The 17,882-nt window shown below is 57.4% G+C and overlaps 1 protein-coding gene and 1 long non-coding RNA gene across 3 annotated transcripts; one reads left to right on the forward strand and one right to left on the reverse strand.

Moving 5' to 3' along the window:
• Window positions 1–8: 8 nt before the first annotated feature.
• On the reverse strand, window positions 9–12,995 carry SIX3 (SIX homeobox 3). Of its 2 annotated transcripts, XM_036925798.2 has the most exons (4): window positions 12,637–12,995; window positions 3,473–4,271; window positions 1,266–1,425; window positions 9–914 (listed from the first exon to the last, which is right to left on the reverse strand). In XM_036925798.2, exons 1-4 carry the CDS (start codon window positions 12,677–12,679, stop codon window positions 825–827), a joined length of 1,092 nt encoding a protein of 363 aa, XP_036781693.1. In that variant the 5' UTR covers window positions 12,680–12,995; the 3' UTR covers window positions 9–824. The 2 variants fall into 2 exon arrangements, with proteins under 2 accessions (XP_036781693.1, XP_036781694.1); XM_036925799.2 differs by having other exon boundaries at window positions 9–1,425.
• Window positions 4,304–6,257, forward strand: LOC118932363 (uncharacterized). Its single transcript, XR_005032742.2, has 3 exons — window positions 4,304–4,651; window positions 5,067–5,389; window positions 5,494–6,257. It is a non-coding gene; the product is annotated as an uncharacterized LOC118932363 (long non-coding RNA).
• Window positions 12,996–17,882: the final 4,887 nt, after the last annotated feature.

The raw sequence follows: 17,882 nt of genomic DNA on the forward strand, positions 1-17,882 counted from the left end.
TCGGGGAGTGATACGAAAATGGAGAATACTGTATTTGCTTTAGAAAGTTTTTACATATAGATAAACACGCAGTTAAGATAACAGTAAAAGCGCCCTACGGGGAGTGAGCGATATCTCCAAAGCAGCTAAGAAATACTTGAAACAGCTTTTGCATAAGAATACTACGGTCTCACTCTCCGCTTCCGCTAGGGATGGGGTCCCTCTCCCTAACCCAGCCCGCCACTCCACGCCTGGACTGCAAGAAGACGCCCGGAACACCGAGTGGGAGGGGAACCCCAAAAAGGAAGGAGGTAAGCGGGGAGGGAGGAAGGAGAGAGAAGAGAGAAAGAAAAAGGGAGAGAGAAAAAGCATTATCATTTACAGGCAGTCTCTACACATATATTACAAACTGGGAAAATGACTGATCATTAAGATATACATAATTCATATAAAATCTTGAAATAAAAATAAAAATCTGTTACAGTCATAACTATTCTTTTTCCACATTTATAACCAGTACCCACACAGGCAGTGACAGAGTGGAGAGAAAAAGGTGCTTACGAGGAAAATGATTGTCTGCTGAACAAAAAAACAGAAGATTGCATCTTGTTTGACCAATACTTGGACTTAAAAACAGAGAGAAAGAGTGAGAGCAAAAAGGAGAGGGAGCAACAAAAGGCGAGAAACATTTGCTATTTCCCTCTCAAGTTTTTTTTTTAAACAAATTCCGAACGGAGATGGCGGTTTTATTTTTTTTTCTCTTTTTGTCTGTTTTGCTTTTGTCGTCTTTTCGTCGTAGTGGTGGTCGGTTTTTGTATAGTCGACTCTTTTTAAATCGTTTTAAACTAGAGAGAATATTTTCCCAGATACAAATAAATCGTCATGCAGGTGGGGTGCCGGGTCCGTGGGAACCGAAAGGAGAAGCCGTGCTTGTCCTAGAAAGTATACAATTGTCACCTCTTTTATGTTCTCTGCCCGCAACATCAGCGTTTGTGACTGTCTGTTGGCGTCGCGGTCCTTTGGGGTGGCCGTGGTAGTAGATGGCGGTTGGGGTTGTTGACGGTTCGCGTTTATTTTTCTTGGTTTTTATGTATTCTTGGCTGGGGTGGGAGTGTGTGTGTACTTGTGTTTGTGTATGATTGTGCATCCTGATTTCGGTTTGTTCGGGGATGGCAGGGGAGAGGACGAAGAGGAGGAGGGCGGGAAGGGGGCGGCGAAGGGGGGGAGAGGGGGGTGGAGGGCGGCCTTGGCTATCATACATCACATTCCGAGTCGCTGGAGGTTACCGAGAGGATGGAGGTGCCGGTGTCCGCGCGCTCCGTCAGGCTGGACACGCTGGTGGTGGGGCTGGCCGCTGTGGACGGCGACTCTGCCGAGCCGTGCGTGGGGCAGCCGGGCTCGGCCAGCGAGCGCATGCCGCTCGGTCCGATGGCCTGGTGCTGGAGCCTGCGGGAGACAGAGAGCGGCGCCCTCCCTGACACACAGGCCCCGCCACCCGGCTCCGCCAGGCCGCCTCCCTGCGCCCGCGCCCGCGCTGCGGGGAGCGCGGCCTGACGCCACCCAAGCTCCCGGTCTCCCCCACCCCGCGCCCTTCGCCTCCGCCCCCCGACACCGCTCTCCGCAGGCACCCGCTCCTCCAGACGCCTTGTACTTCTCTGAGCCTCCCCAGCGCGGGCCTTTGCCCTCGGCTCCTCTCCCCGGGCTCTCTGAAGCTTCCCGAGGCTTCCCAGATCGGAACCGGATTCGGCGGAGAGGGAGAGCCCGAGGCCCGCCTCCTGGGGAGGCCTGAGAGCGCGCGACGAAGGACGCAGGGCCCCCGAAGAAGCTCAACTCCTAAAGAAACAGGGTTCTTTTTCCTCCCCAGCCCTTGGAACTCTTCAGACCGAGCCGGCCTCCGCAGGAGCGGTCCGGTGCCCGCAGTGCCTCCTGCCCCAGCTCTCTGAAGCACACCCAGAAGTGCGGGTTGCTCACCCGCCGCCTCTCCCGTGTAGGACCGGCTGGCTTTGCTCACAAGCTCCATGAGCAGAGCGCAGGAGGACGGGAAGAGAAAACGAAGGAGCTCTGAGCAAAAAAAGGGGCTAAAGAGAAGGGAGGGAGAGGGGGAAAGGAGAAGGCAGGGGGAGTGCAAAGCAGACTCTGGAGGCCCCTTTCCTGGGCCAGGCAGCGGCTGCCGTACCTAGTGTCTCTGAGTTCTCCCCACAAGGAGGCCTTCCCCTAGCCGAGGGCACTCCCCCCATTGGGCGAAAAGTTGGCTCCACAAGCAAGGGTGAGAGGGCCCAGGGTTCAGGCCTGGGCCACCTGAAACGGAACACACACTAGGAACTCACATCCAGCTTCCAGGCCCCTGCAGCTGTCAGCAGTTGTGGCTCTGTTCCCTGCAGCACACCAGGCCCAGCCCTTCCAGGCTGGGTAGCAACACAGACCTCCTTATCAAGGCTTTTAGCTGACCTTATCCCTTTTCCCTTTTCTCACCACTCTTTTCCTCTTCCCCCCTCTTTCCCTCTACTTTTTATTCTCCCTACTTGCCCCAGGCCCAAGTCAACTGACTAGTCAGGCCCAGCACAACTTTGTGACTTGGTGGCCAACTTGCTCTCAGAAAGGCTTTACCTGCTTCTGTCTACTTCCCAATTTAGTGGAACTAGGGGTTCTGTCTACTTCCCAATTTAGTGGAACTAGGGGATGCAGGAGGGCCAACACACACACACACACACACACACACACACACACACACACACACACACACACACACACACACACACACACACACACAGCCTCTCCACTCCCAGCTTGGTTCCCTGCTCCCGGTCAGGCAACCTGCAATGTTGAGGGAAGGAGGCCCACAGCACCTTCCCAATTTAGTGGAACTAGGGGATGCAGGAGGGCCAACACACACACACACACACACACACACACGCCACACACACACACACACAGCCTCTCCACTCCCAGCTTGGTTCCCTGCTCCCGGTCAGGCAACCTGCAATGTTGAGGGAAGGAGGCCCACAGCACCGTGGTCACCGCCCTTGCTCTTTTGTGGCAGGGACCCAGATTCAGTTTCCCCTCCTGGACATTTGTGGATCCTCCACCACAACCACCCCCGGGGGTTTTGCAATGCAGGAGTAAGAACTAGATGGCAAGAATCCTTTTCCTTCCTTTCCTGTGGGAAGGCTCCAGAGGAGCGCGGATCTGGAGAACGGCTGAGGAGGTGGCTGGGTGCAGCTCAGGGCTGACTCCCAGGGGATGGGACCAGAGGCGGTGGGCACTCTTGACCTCACACACACACACACTCTCCACCCTGAGGAAAGCCCCTCTCCAGCAACGCAAGTAATAAACCCAGAGACCGCCCCTCTTGTGTTCATCTGGGTAAGTGGAAACTTTCTCCAACAGCCAAGAGGTCGTGACTTCTCACACCCTGTCCTGCCCGCGCATTTCAAACCCTTTCCCACTCCCCAGCCCCAGAGGCTGTAGCCCGACCTCGGGTCCCGCCACTGACCTGTTCTTGGCCGCCGCGGCGCGATCGCGCTGCCTCCGGTTCTTAAACCAGTTGCCTACTTGTGTGGGAGTGAGGCCGGTGGCCTGCGCCAGTTCGCGTTTCTTGCTGGGGTTGGGGTAGGGGTCCTGCAGGTACCACTCCCGCAGCAGACTCCGAGTCCGCTCCTTGAAGCAGTGCGTCTTCTGCTCGCCGTCCCAGATAGTGCGCGGCAGCGGGAACTTCTTGCGCACGCGGTACTTGTCCACCGGGCCGAGCGGGCGGCCGCGCAGCTTTTCGGCCTCCTGGTAGTGCGCCTCGAGCCACATGGCCTGCAGCTTTCCGTGAGACTCCTTGGTGAACTTGTGGTTCTCCAGGATGTGATAGAGGTCGCGGAAGTTGCCCGTGTGGAAGGCGACCACGGCGCGCGCGCGCAGGATCGACTCGTGCTTGTTGATGGCCTCGCACGCCCCGGGGGCAACGGGCAGCGACCAAAGGAAGCGGCCCAGCCGCTCGATGTCGCCTGTCTCCTCCAGCGTCTCGCAGACGCTGGCCACCTGCTCCGGCGAGAAGTTGAGGGTGGGCAGCTGGAACATGGACAACTCTTCCGGGGGGGCCCTGGAGCCGCCGCCGCTGCCGCCGCCGCCTGCTCCGCCAGCACCGCCGCCTCCCGCACAGTTCCCGCCGCCGCCGCCGCCGCCCGCACCGCTCCCGCCGCCGCTACTCGCCAGAAGTAGAGAGCGGTGGTGAGAATCGGCGAAGTTTGGCAACAAGAAGTGGGAGGAATAGAGGTCTAGGGGGGAGCGGAATACCATGGACTGACCTGAGACGAGAGGACAAAATTCAGGGAGAGGGAGAGAGAGGGGAGGAAGAGGAGGAGAGGGGCGATGAGGACCAGGAGGAGGGAGAGGCGAGGGGGGAGGAGGAGGAGGACAGGAGGGGGGAGCGGGAGGAGGAGGAGGGGGAGGAGGAAGGGCGTAGGGGACACCCGCACCCCACACACACCCACACACACACACGGCCGCGCAGCCACATAGAGGGAGGAACGAGAGCGGCCCGGCGCGCGCGCGCAGAGAGAACCCGAGACGGAGAGGGAGAGGGAGAGAGGACAGCGAGGGCCAACCACCGCCGAGTCAAGATTCAGCGATTCCACAGCAATCACCCTAATGACAACAGCCTCATAATATCTCCCCTAAATCCACAGTGAGTGCAGCATTGAAACATTTTGTTTCGCTTTTCTATTGGTCTGCGGCGTGTCGTTGTGGCGTTGCCACGGCAACCGCTGCCAATCACTGTCAGCCCTGCCAATCAATACCGAGAACGTAAGGAAGGTTTTACCACTTAGCCAGAGTCGGAGGGAGGGGGTGAGGAGGGAAAGAGGGAGAAGGGGGAGAAAGAGAATTTTTAAAAAATCTTTGCAACTCTTATCTTGCCACTTACCCCCCCACCCACTTTTTCTCTCTGCTTTTCTCGCTCTCTGGGCTCCCTTCCTCCCTCTTCCCCCAAAGAAGTTGATCCAGAAATTCAAAAAGCCATGGGCATAGAGTTGTTGAATGCGATGAGCAATTAAAGGGGATGGGGGGATTTTGTTGGGGGTAACAGGCTCCCCACATCACAGGAAGGCCAAGGACCAGGGGAGCGCGCAAGGTTTGCGCACTGTATGCACGTCGGGCCTCCGCTTTCTGCCTATATAAGCACTAACAGCGGCGATGAAGAAAGGAGACGAGATCATGGGCCCTACCAAGTGCTGTCCCTGGCCCTGCGGGCTGCTATGCCCGGAATCCTAGATTTCGGGGCGCATCTGGCCCCTGGGAGCCCGAGCCCAGGATCCAGGGTCCTGGAAGCAGCTTTGACCTCCTGTCTCCAGGATGATCTTCGGCCACATTTACTCTAACTTCCTCTCCGTTGGATTTGGCTTCTCTTTACTCTGCCCCCAGTCAGGTAGCCTTCATTTCCCCTATTTCCCTGTATTTTAAAATAGCAGTAGAAATAACAGTACACTTATTTCTATCTTAAAAACAAATCACCTCTTTGTTTTCCCCCAGACTTTAGCTCCCTCCCCCAAGGAGCTGTGGAGGAAGTTGCAGAGCTGAGAAGCCTGGGAGCCCTCTGGACGCCCCCACCCCAACCCAGATACCTGTTAACCCCCACCCCTACCCCTCCAAGGAGCTCTGGGCCTGCCTACCAGCTCCAGAATTCTCAAACCTTTGCAGGCTGCCCCCAAAGAAGCAGATAGGCCTGAAATGTTGTTTGCTTATAATGTAAAGGAAAACAACAAAGAAACTCTTAATTTCTCTAAATAAAGTAAAGCCATAAACCAAAAAGAGCCTCCAAAAGGTTCATAGAATGGAGAGGGCCCTCCCTTCCTCTGGTCACTGCAACCCCAGGCCTGGCATGGGTATTTATTCTAAGGTATGTTGCTTTTAAGAAGACGTAATCAGAGCCTTGAGCTGGGGCCTCTCTTTGTGAGGCTTCTGAAACTATGGAAGTGTGATTTACGCAGATTTGTCGGGGTCACAGACGTCTTTCCCCCAGCACTGTGTATATTTGGACAGGACTCGGTTTGGTGTTAAAAAGTGTATATTTTGAATGAGTTCACACACAGTAGCCAACAATGCCCACATTGTCGGCCCGTGTACAACGCGTATTGAAACGCAGTGTCCAGACTTCAACTAATCTGCCCTCAATAAAGCTGAAATAATTATCCTAAGCTGCCTTTCCAGAAGAAAAATCATTGAGGAATTCAAAACTTTTTTTGAAAAAAGATCTTTTCTACATTCCGATGCAGATCTGGGGGTGAGGCAGCGAGTCCACACCACTTTGGAGATCTCAATGAAGAAGAAAGATTGAGAGAGAATTTAAATGGGAAACGTAACGTGACTGCGGCTGCGAGTGTCCCAGGCCCTAAACCCAGCGCTCGGGCCCTGCTTAGGCCTTGACTCCTGCAGCGCCAGGCCTCCTGCACAGAGAAGTGCAAGCTGCTTTGGAGGCTCCAAAGCGGTAGGGAGGCTCCGGGCTGGCGAGAGGGCCAATAACGGCTCTCAGTCCGGAGCAGCTAGGGTTGCGGGTACTAAACCCGCTGAGTCAGGGAAATATTCGCCTAAGTGGAAGACTGGCCAAACCCCACTTCTGGTGCTCTCTTCCCTCCATATATCTTCCTCCCGGCCTGAAGTCCTTTCTTGCTTAGCTGCGAAGCTCTGGGCGGTCGTTCCTGAGGGCCCAGAAAGAGCCCTAAGGTTGGGACACAAAAACAGACGCTTCATCTTTTCTTCCCGATCCCTTTCTCTCGGAGGAGAAGGATTATACGCGGAGGGTGGGAGGGGAAAGGGGCAGGAGGAGGAAGCGGGGAGGAAGGAATGGGAAAGGGGAGGAGAGTGGGTATTGTGCCGCGTGTGGGGGGAGAATTCCTACGGGTGGGTTTCCGAATATTGTGTTCAACTTTGTGAAAGCAGCTCGTGACCCCGAAACTGCATCCCCTGGAGCCGAGGACCCAGGCGCCGGGCGGGCGGGTGAACCCAGCCAGTCCCCTCCCAGTCTCCACAACCCCCGCCTCCGGGTGGGGGCGACCTGGCCTCGCCCCGCCGCTGCTGGGCCCGCCCGGGAGGGAAGCTGGGCAGGTGCCACCGGCTCTGCCGAAAGCGCTGAAATCGAAAACCATCACCACCCCGGGAGAACTGAGGCAAGTAGGGCTGAGACTCAGTTCGGCGACACCCAGTCTCGGCAGGGGCGCCTACGGACCCCGCCGCACCCCGGCTGCTCTGGTGGCGGCCGCCGCTTGGGAGTGCAAAGCGCGCGGCTTTGTGCGCCGGGGCAGGGCCGGGCGGGAGGGCAGCCTCGGGCTGTCAGAGACTCCCTGCAGAACCGACCTCCGCGCCACCCACCAAGCCCACTTCGCGGCCCCGGGCTGCCAGCGCCTCTCCGTTCTGTCCTGAAGCACGACGCCCGCCGCCCGGAGCCCGTAAGTTGAGAGTCCCGAGAGCTGGGGAGGGAGGCGCGGACGGCTGGACTGGCTCTCTGCGGAGCGGAGAGCGCGGGCTCCGCAGGGTCTTGGGCTAGGAGTGCTGACCAAGTGTGTGTGTTGGGAGAGTGAGGGCTGTGGGGTGCCAGACCGTCCCCTCCAAAATCTCCGGCGCTGGACCTTGGGGAGGAGGTGGGAGTAGAGGACTCCGGGTTTCGGGACCCAGGCCGCCTTCCCGGCCGGAGACGTTGGGCAGTACAAGGGCGGGGAGGTGAGGCTGAGGATGCCTACAGGAGTGGCGCGCAGAGGGCACCTGCGCCCTGGGTCCCTCAGGCCGGCGAGATTTGGATGGCTAGGTAAGCCACGGGGCCTCCAGGTCTCTCCTGCCCTCCGACTGCTCAGACTAGGGGATTTGGAACTTGGCGCCTGCCCCGGCCGAGGTCACAAAATTGCCACTATCGTCCCTACTTCAATCCTGAGTGTACAGGTGGTGCCGGGAGAAAGGGTGCTTGGGAGAGTACCCAACCCCACCAGGACCCACTGGGCATTTACAAATGCAGCCCCAACCCAGCAGTTTCAACCCCACCAGGAGAGGCGCCTGAGAGACTCTCTTTCCTGGGGTACCGGGAAAGTCTAGGGGGTCTGCAAGCCTCCAGGAAAGAAGGACTCGAGGGCTGGGCAAGGGCGCCCACGCGGCCTCGCTCTGCCGGGTGCGCTAGGCTGGGCTGGGGGCGGGGATGACGCCCCTTCCGGCCCAGCCGGTGGGGTGGGGCGGCCCGGCGGCCCGCGATCCGGCCTCCCCAAAGCTGGGAACCGAGGCGCTGGGGGCGCGCGGCTGGGGAGAGCGCGGGAGGTGGGGGCGGCCGCGGCCAAGGCGGCCGGAAACCCTCCCAGGACCCCGAGCACTTCCCTGTGAGCGGAAACAGCAACCACAACGACAACTGCGCCCCCGCCCCCTGCCCACACCTCCCACCCCGCCTTCCGCCCCCCTTCCCCGGGCCTCGGGGGGCCCGGTTCCGTGCAATTGTCGCCCGGGACAGTAAACACAGCTCAGTTGCCTCAACTTTCTCCGCACATAAAAGTTCCCGGAGAGCGGGGAAATTTGAATATTTGATCAGCCCCTTTGAGTGACCCTCATTAGCCTGGCGCCCTGCTAAGGCCCCGGCAATGCAAGAAAGCTGTGGGCCCGGCGTTTGTGTGCCTTGTTAGCGCCGCTTAATGAAGCCGCCCCGACGGCTCAAAGGCAGCCTCTCGGCACCCCGCTCTGCCTAATGAGCCCCACCGCCCGCCGAAGACCCCATTCGCCCCCCACATCCTCAAACGGGAGAAGTTTAGCTGTCCTGGGCCTCCGCACCCCTCACTGCCGGGCCCGGGAGAGCGGGCACGACCCTGGCCTAGCTGGCTGTGGTGACCGGCCCCAACAGAGAGAGGTAACTGATGGGGGGATGTAAGCCTTGCAAATTGTGGTGAGGAGGCTGCAGCCTCAGGTTCTCGCCCAGGGAATGCACTGCCGACCTCTTCCAAGAGGGCCAATTTCAAACAGTTAGTCACCCCAGTTCCTTAAAGATGCATCCGGACTAACGGGGTGGCAGAGGGCAAATACCCAGGGGAGCTCCAGCTTTCCATCCTCTTCCTTCCCATCTCCACTGCCCAAGAGGCTGTCTATTTCTTTGTAGGGATCCCCCATGACAGCCAAAACTGATGTGCTAGGGCTTGGATTTGAGAAAGGGTGGGCATGTTCACAACTCAAACCATCATGCTCCCATCATCCACAGAGCTCAAATAATCAAATGCTGTGACAGTTGGCACTAGGAAAGGCAAGGTCCCCCAGCATCCCTTGGCTTACTTGCAACCCCTCTCAGAGAGCCCTGGCCTCTCTGGACTCTCTTTAATCATGCTGCCAGTCTTCAGGAGGCCTGAGGAAATTACTTTAGTCAGGTCCACTCTGTGCAGAAACAATTGTCTGGTGGGATGAAACTGGGACTAAAATAGGCCTGAGGGAGAGACAGAGAATGCACTGGAAGGAAGTGAGACCAAAAAGCCACCATCTTACTTTCCCTTTTCTCAGTGGGGCAGGTGACATTGCTGGCCAGCAAATAGAATAAACCCCACTAGAAGTTGCGCTTCAGTCCTCTGAAAGAGAAGTAGACTTCCTTCCCTCTTTGTCCCCTCTGTTCTCTGATGCCCTTTTCCCTGGACAGGTGTCACTCAAGGTCCCTCTTTCCTCACGCAGTTCTTGAACTTTTAAAGGTTACACTTGGAGGATTAATGCTCCTGGCTTGGGAAGCAGTCTGCTCTCAGATCCACACTTGTGGCCTTCTAGAGGTGCGTCCCCACCCACACTGCATGTCCATAATTCCTCAAAAACAAAGCAGCCTGGTCAAGTTGGCAACCTTGGAACCCAATTCTAGGGAGGACACTTCTAGGAATGAATGGTACCCAGACAGCCCTCACCTCTGCAAAAAGGCTAGGTAGGCCCTGGGATAGCAGAGCTTTCCAAGTCCACCCGGTCTGCTCCTCCTCTATCTCTTCCCCCCTCCCCCACCTCAACTGGCGTTCTCCGCCCCATTCCCATCCCACGACCCGCTAATTCAACCCCAAACTGATGATGTTTAGGGATCATCTCTGCACTGGGCATGGCTGTCCCCGGGCCTTGATCCAACCAAAGGGCAAAGGCAGGAGCCAGGAAGAGAGGGGTGGAAGCTGTTGGAGAGAAGGGGGACCTGAGGCAGAGGGTAAAACAGCTCTGTGGTCCCAAGGCCAGGCTCACCAACTGCTCAGGGGAGGAGGCGAGGGGAGGAGGCCAGGAGTCCGCAGGCAGCGGTCGGGGCAGCAGGGACCTAAGGCGTCGGCGTGGGGGGCTAGATTCAGAGGAGAGAGGAGAGGAGGCGGGGGTCGGGGGAGCGCGCAGGGCGGGGGGCGGAGGGGGGGCGGGCGGTGCGGCTCTTTAAGAGCCACACGGCTGGCAGAAGAAGCGCGCGGCCGAGTGCTGGTAGAGCATTGACCCCGAAGAGGATTTAGCGGGAAGGGAAAGGCCGGGCTCAGGCTTTGTCCGGGGGCGACCAGAGACGCCGAGGCACAAGAATAAGGAGCTACCGCATCCTGAAAGGCCACGCCGAGGCGGCGATGCTGCAGCTCTTGACTTCTGAGCATTGCTTAGAAAGCCTGCCCCGGCTTAAGCTGAACGGCCAGTGCTGGGCCCTGAGCTCCGAGTCCACGAGCCCGAGTCCCCTGCCTTAGTGCAGAGGAGACGTGGGATGAGGGGGATACTGGGGTGACGGGGACCTGGCAAAGTCGCTTTTGGCTGTATAGCCGCCTGACCCTAGTGCAGGGCTGTGAGCCAGACGGGCCACGCTGGGCATAGCCAGAGAAATAATTTTCTTTTCCCAACTTCGGCTTTTGGTTTTGAGGGTACCCCTCGCGCAGCTCCAGAACCGGCCGACACCAAATGGATTCTCAACAGGTGGCCGGGTAAGTCCACTTAAGAATTCTGGTTATACTGTCAGCCCCTCCCCAGCCCCCTACCCTTTCCCCTCCCAGTTTTCCCACTGGCTGCCCGCAATTCCCTGCCCTCCTCCCGCACGCGAGGAAAGGGGATGGTGAGAGGCGCGCCCTCTCCCTGGGGGTCTTCGGGCCCCCAGTTTCAGCCCAGGACAACTGGCGGGCGGCCCTACGAAGCGCCGCACAGTACGCTGGGGTCCCGATGCCCCTTAGTTCTGTTGTGTTCCCTGGTGCTCCAAGGTGTGTGTGGGAGCGAGAGGGGGAGCGCGTCGCCTCGTCTCAAGAGAGTAGCTGGTAGGAAGAGGGGCGGGGGACCCCAGGGCCGAGCGGCCTTTGTGTGGGGATCCAACTATACACCCACTTTTACGAGCGGCCCAGAATTCGGCCCGGGGGAGCCTGCGCTAGCTGTACAATAACCGCTGAAGAGCGTCTCGGCAGCCCGGGTCCGGAATCGGTAGGGGAGGTGGAGGGGGCGAGAGGAGGGAGGGGAGGGAAGCAGAGACAGGCCGGGGCAAGAAGTCCGAGTGAAAAGTCGGCCAATGTCCTCAGAGCGAGCGGGAAACAGGCGCGCGCTTTCGCGGGCGCACATACTCTCTCTCTCACACACGCACGCTCACCCCCACTTCACACAGGTAACCCCTCACGCGGTCCTGGTAGGTGCGGGGTCTGAAGGCCCCGCGCTCAAGCCTTGCCGCGAGCGGAGCAGACCTCCTACTCCCCGCTTTCCCCCGCTGTCAGAAGCCCTTCCGCCCGGCCGCCACCGGGGCTCGAGAATGCCTGGGGTTGCTGGGAGGGCCCCCGGGGCTGGGGCTCAGGGAGGATCTTACCTGCGCAAAGGTAAGGGAAGCCGGGAGCAGGAAGCAGCGGCGGATAAATATTCATTAGGAAGTGTGTCTCCTTTTAAACCGCGCGGCGCACGCTCTCGCTCTTAGCTCCTCTCCCTCCCTCCCTCTGTCCTCTTGTGAGGCTCTCTCCCCCTTTCGCTCAGTCCCCCCCCTTTTCCTGCGAAACGCCGGCTGGATCTCCGTCTAGCTAACCTGTTGGGAAGCCTGAACCGCGGCAGCGCCTTCACAGCTGTTTGCCTTCGCTCTTGGGGCGCGAGTCCTCTGTCCTCCTCCCTCCTCTCGCCCAGCCCCTCACCCCTCCTAAATTACTGCATCATTAGGTTTATTTTCCGGTGTCTGTGGGGTGGGGTGGTAACTGCGCAGCCCGACCCACCTCCCCAAAGCATGGTGAAAAGCTGGCGCTATCAGAGGCTGCCCCAACTCCATCTCTACCTCACATCCCCACCCAGTCTTTTTTCCCCTCTCCATCCCACCTCCATCATGTACCAACCCAACTCCACCATCCTTTCTTCCCCCGCCGCCAATCCGGATCCTGTATTGGGTCGGCAGTGAGCAGGCGGGTTTGTCGGTCCAACTCTCAGAGACTGGGACGTTATGCTGCGTTGGGTGTAGGGGTAGCTTTCCAAGTTCCCCTTTCCCACGTAGGTTTTCTAGCTTGACCCTAGCTGGGTACCTGGTCAGCTTGGGCCTTAGGATCACAACACCGAGATGCACATCAAGGGCTTCACCCCGCCAGGCCTCAGGGACCCCAGGCCTTGGTCCTTTGGCTGCTTAGAAGGCTGCATGGAGGGCGGGGAATAGATGGCCTCATTTGATGCGAATGCGCAGGAGAGACAGACCGACCCACCCACGGACTGACAATAGCCTTTTATGAACAAACTGACCTGAAGTTAGTCGCAGGTCCGCATCTTTCTCTCTCGCACTCATGAGAAAACACACATACAGGATTCCAGGAACACACAAGTTCCCGCACGCTCCCTTCGAGAAACGCTTCTAGCCGCTCGCGAGAACGTGCACACTCCCATGTCCACCCCTGCTCGCCGGAGGCCAGCGCTCCTCGAGTCAGGGAGACCGGAAGGCGCCCCGGCCAGCAAGGCGGCTCCCGGTGGAGTACCTCGCAAGGCAGCCCCTGGATGGCCCTGGACACCCTTCTTGGTACAATTCCTTTCTGCTCCAGACTCCTAGGTCACTGCAAGGGCTCTAAGAGATGGCGTGGCCCCGGGGTGGTCGGGGGTGGCGGGGACCTGGGCTCCGGCGCCCGCTGAGCTCTGCGCCCAGAGGTAGGGGCAGGAGGAGGAGCCGAGGGGGCGGGCTCAGGCCAGTTCCCAGTTACAAATACTGCGCTCCTGGGAGACCAAGGAAATAGTCGCCCCCAAACACGCCTATCTCTTGCCCCAAGACTCCGTGACTTCTACAGTTGGGTCTTGCATCTTCCCCAGGATTCCAGGGCACATTCGGCCATTTGGTGGCCTGGGGTGAGGTGCGGTCGCAAGCCTCGAGGCCAACTCGAGATCCGAAACCCCCTACAGTCCATTTGGCCAGGCTGGGCCCAAATTCACCAGGAGAGTTTCCAGAAGATGTTCCAACCCTTCTGGAAGGGAGCGAGACACAGGATAATTGGAGGGTGTCCCTTTTCCTGGAAGGTTAAGAGCTGGGCAGATGAAGGTATAAGAGAGGCCTCGGTGGCCCTGTGGCCATGAAGCCTTCTTAACCTCCCACTGCACCTCAAGTTCCCAGTCTGTACTTGCACACCTTCTCCCCATGCAGACCCAGGAGGTTTGAGGTCAGGCTAAACCTGAGTCACCCGACTGTACACAGAACATACCTGCAATTGTACCTGAATACACACAGGAGAATTGGAGAAACACTAAAGCAGAATTTGAGGGGGAAAAAAGTGTCTACAGACAGAATTATTCCAGTGCAGGGGTGCACATTCAGTTGCCCAGATGCAGACAAAGGCCAAAGTGCCCATGCAGAGTGGCCCCAGCCATACAGGCAGATGTACAGAGAGCCACACACAAGGAGAGTGGGTTGAAAAAGGAAGCAGGCTGCGAAGCCAAGGGCTTTCTTCTAGAGGGAATTGGCTCTCCAGGGAGAAACTTTGCTGAGCTGACTGGGTGAAAGGTGTCATAGTTCTGCAGACTAGAAAGATCACCTCATCCACCCCAAAGCCAACCCTTTTGCCTTCCTCTCAGCTGGGCTAGAGACACCCAGAAGAGGGCAATACAGGAAAGAATCATTTTAACAGGAACTATTTGTTACTATTATCATTGGTTTAGGAGATCTTGTGCTGAAGGAGGATGGGGTGGAGAGCTTAGATACCCTCACTCACTGCTGGGAGATTCCTAATTCGTAATGGAACGTTTGTTCTAACTAGGGTTCAGGATTCAGGATGGCCCTATTTTGCCCCTTTTCCCTGGCTCCTCTTATCCTAAATTTAATCGATAAAAAGAACCTTAACTCAGTTTCACACCCTCCTACTCTCACTACCATCTGAAACCCCATTTTATCAAATAAGTCTGCAAAAGAACACTCCAAAGCAAACTGATTTGGTTTATTAAACTAATTTTCTTTGTAAGCTGTTGGGATATTTACACCCCTTATGCCTCAGTCCCAGGCAGAGTGCACTGTCCAGGACAAGCTGGGAGTTACAAAGAGGGATTTCCAGAATGGCTCTCTCAACAGGCCTCAGCAAGTGCATAGACTTGTTTTGGTTTCAGCTCCATTTGCCTGCCCCGTCCCAGTGAACCTTCCGGAGAGTAGCAACCATGGTTTTCCTACAGAAGAGGCAGGCACGCTGAACGCAACGCTGTCCTCCTTTCCACTTTGCCTTCCTCTCCAACTCTTTCTCTCTCTGAAGGTTTGGAAAGATTCTTTTAAACAAAGACAAAAACAAACAAAAAAAGAGGTCTTTTTGGGCCAGCAAGTTGGATAACCACCCTGCAAGGGACAGAGGAAGGTTCATCCTGTGAAGAACAGATGAACCATCTGGAAAGCCCGGCAGGACAATTCATTTAGGCAAATGTAGTTGCCCTAGAAACCAAGGGGGTGTGAGGGTATGATAAGGAAGAATTTCTTCTTTTGGGGGCATACACTGTGCCCCCCCCCAATACACTTAGGTCATAGAAATTTTAGCAAGAGTTTATTCTTGCAGGTGTTTTGCACAATAAGGAGGGAAAATCACTTTTGGGTCAATTAATTTTCCTTGGAAAGGCAGTTTCTTCCAAGACATTTCTCCCCCGTTTTATTTTTCTTATAAGAGTCCACCTGCTGATGCACCTCAGAAAGAGACTGAGACAGAAAGAGAGAGACATAAATGAATAAGGAGACCATCACTCTCATACCCGAAGTGTAACTTCCATTCTCTATAGCGGAGATTCAGGACACAAAGAGGCAAATTCGTTTACCATGGGGCATTTCTCCTCTCTTTGGGTAGTTTATTTAGAGCCTTTCCAATAAGAAATAATTAACATTTTAGAGTTGGAGGTGTTTGCTATTACTCACCAATTAATTTTACAAGATTCTTCAAGCTCTGCTCTCTAACTTACAAAACTCCGTATACATAGCTAAGCTCGTTGCAATATTTATCATTCAGGCAGAAAAGCAGCGCGCTTTCTCACAGCCCCAAATGTCCCATGTACAGTCACTGGAGCGAATTAATTTTTCTCTGTGTTTCCTAAGTGCCCTTGGCACCTCTGCCCAAGGGCTCAGGGCAAAACTGCGAGGGAACCTCTTGAGTGGTACGCACTGTGTTGTTAGCTTTTTTTGTTGTGAGAAATTCTTGGTGATTGTATTAATTTTCTCTCTCTCTTTCTCTCTCCCTTTTGGGCCAAAATGAGCCGGCTAGAGTTGCCTGTGTCTTCTTCAGCGGAAACTTTCCCCCTAGATAAACTCTAACCATTTCCTCAGCCCGGAGTAAAGGGCTGAACGTTGTTGTCTGGTCCAGGACTGGGGCGAGAAAAGGGGTGGGGGTAATGCAGGTGAGGGAGGGAACCATCATCACCTTCAACAATAAAACAACCAGACGCCCTTTTAGTCCCTTCCATTAACAGTGTCAATGCACCAGATAGGCTGTCTCACCTCTAAAGGTGTCTTCACCCCCGGAGGGCCCAGGCTTCCAGCCGCAGCCCAACACCGGGCCCGCGCGCCCGAGAGGAGGTGCTCCGACGGCAAAAATCCCATATATTTTTAACTACAGTGATTACCAAATTAATAGCAGGCACTAAGACAGATGTCAAAACGTCTTGAAAATGTTTATCTGTGAATAATTGAGAAGGTGGTGGGACGCATTATCTGATTGTGTAATGAAATATGTATGAGGAACAGCTGTTTGCAAGAGTCCCCTCCCGCTGCCTCCTCAGCCGAGGCCCATCTCTTGGAAGCAGGAATCGCGGTGAAGTTGGTCGCCACTTCCGTCCACTTGGGAGACCAGCCCCTCCGGGACTTGAGGCAGAGCTGTGGCTCCAATGCGTCCCAGAATCACCCCATTTCCTAAGGGAGAACAACAGCATGAAGTCAACCCTTCGGCCTCGATCTTTTAGCTCTGGTGGCGGGGTGCGGTTTAGCAGCAATAGGAGCTGTCCGTCTCGCCTTCGGGGCGGGCCGCGGGCTCTGCCTTCGAGGCCCCAGAAGAGGCCGGACTCGGGCGGCGGCGGCAGAAGCCCGGAGCCTGGTGTGCGCCCGCGGGGCGTAGAGGAGCGGCCCCCTCCGAGGCTGGGGCGCGGGACTCCGCGGCTCAGCGGGGCGGGCCCGGGGTCATCGCGGGGTGACGGGGCTCCCGAGAGGGCTTTGTTCGGCGCTCCTGCCACACTGCGCACTTCCTTCCAGCCCCCGGCCAGTCCCACCCCAAGCCTCCGCGTCGGCCCTGTTTGTTTTTCCAGCCCCGCGCCCTCCACCCGGTCACGAAAACGGCCCTCAGGGCTGCGTCATTGACGAGGCCCTGGCCCAAGGCAGGCTCGGGTCCCCCTGGGGCCAGGGTGACGAGCAGCGGCCCCGCAGTAAGCGGAGTGCGCGGAGAAGGGGCTCTGGGGTCTTTCTGGAGTTCTGGGGCAAGGGTCGGCAGCGCTGGAGAGGTGGCCTAATGGGGCGCGTGGCCTCGGCGGGCGGCGAAAGTCCAAGTCATGGGCTCCAAAGGGCGCGGGCGGCCTGCGCCACCGCCTATCCAACTGCCTGCGGGCCTCGGCCCGGAGCCCCAGCCCTGTAGGAGGGCGGCGCCGGGGTGGGGGCTAGACCAGGGCGCCGAGAGGGAGCACATCAAGCCTGGACCTTGCATGCAGTGTCACTGATAAACCCGGTGACCCCCGTGTTGGCGTGCTGACCCTTCGCAGCATTTCCGGCGCTCCCACCTCGGTGGAACCGTGTCCTTGACGCGGTGTTGCCCGAGGCCCCAGCGTGGCCAGAGGCCTGCCCGCGCCTTGTGCCTCTGCGGCCCCCTGGCTCCTCGCCTTCCCGAGCCCGGGGTCCCCGTGCCTTGTCCCTGGCCCCCAGGAAGGGTCGCCCCGCAGTTTCTGGCCGCGCTAGCCCTTCCCGCGCCGCAGCCCCTGACAGCTCCCGGGACGGCAGCGGAGGCGCTGGGCCCAGCTCCGTGAGCTGTGGCACCCGGGCACTGAGCATCTACGCGGTTTCCATCGGCTGACTTGTAGTCGAGATGCACTCGGGCGTTATTTCTCGAGCCGTCTCCGTTTTTACCTAATCCCTTATGCTTTTATTCTAATCCTACACATTACAGTTAATCTGTAATGATACCGCTTCGGAGGAACCTGTTGCATAGGAAGCACAGTAATTTGTAACCTTGGAAACAGTTTTAAATAAAAATTACAAGTGGTGTCAACTGTGTTTATTTTCCGCACGGGCCGGGGTGCGGTGGGGTGGGGTGGGGGCCTGGCAGCCCCTCGGCGGAGAGGACGGAGTTTCGAAGAAAAGGGAGCGAGGCGCATGGGGCAGAGCGGAGTGGGCATGGCAGAGCGGGAGGCGGAGAAGCTGCTAGAGCTTGCTCCAGTTGCTCCCGCCCGGATTCTGGGGTCTTGAGTTTTTCCTTTTGGGAAATCGCGTGCTCTTAAACGGAGAAGCCTGGAGAGAGGGGAAGGGTTTGCAAAACTGAAGAAAACTTCGTGAACTTGAGCCATGTGTA

Source organism: Manis pentadactyla, chromosome 2 (assembly GCF_030020395.1).
Source record: "Manis pentadactyla isolate mManPen7 chromosome 2, mManPen7.hap1, whole genome shotgun sequence".
NCBI classification, from domain to species: Eukaryota; Metazoa; Chordata; class Mammalia; order Pholidota; family Manidae; genus Manis; species Manis pentadactyla.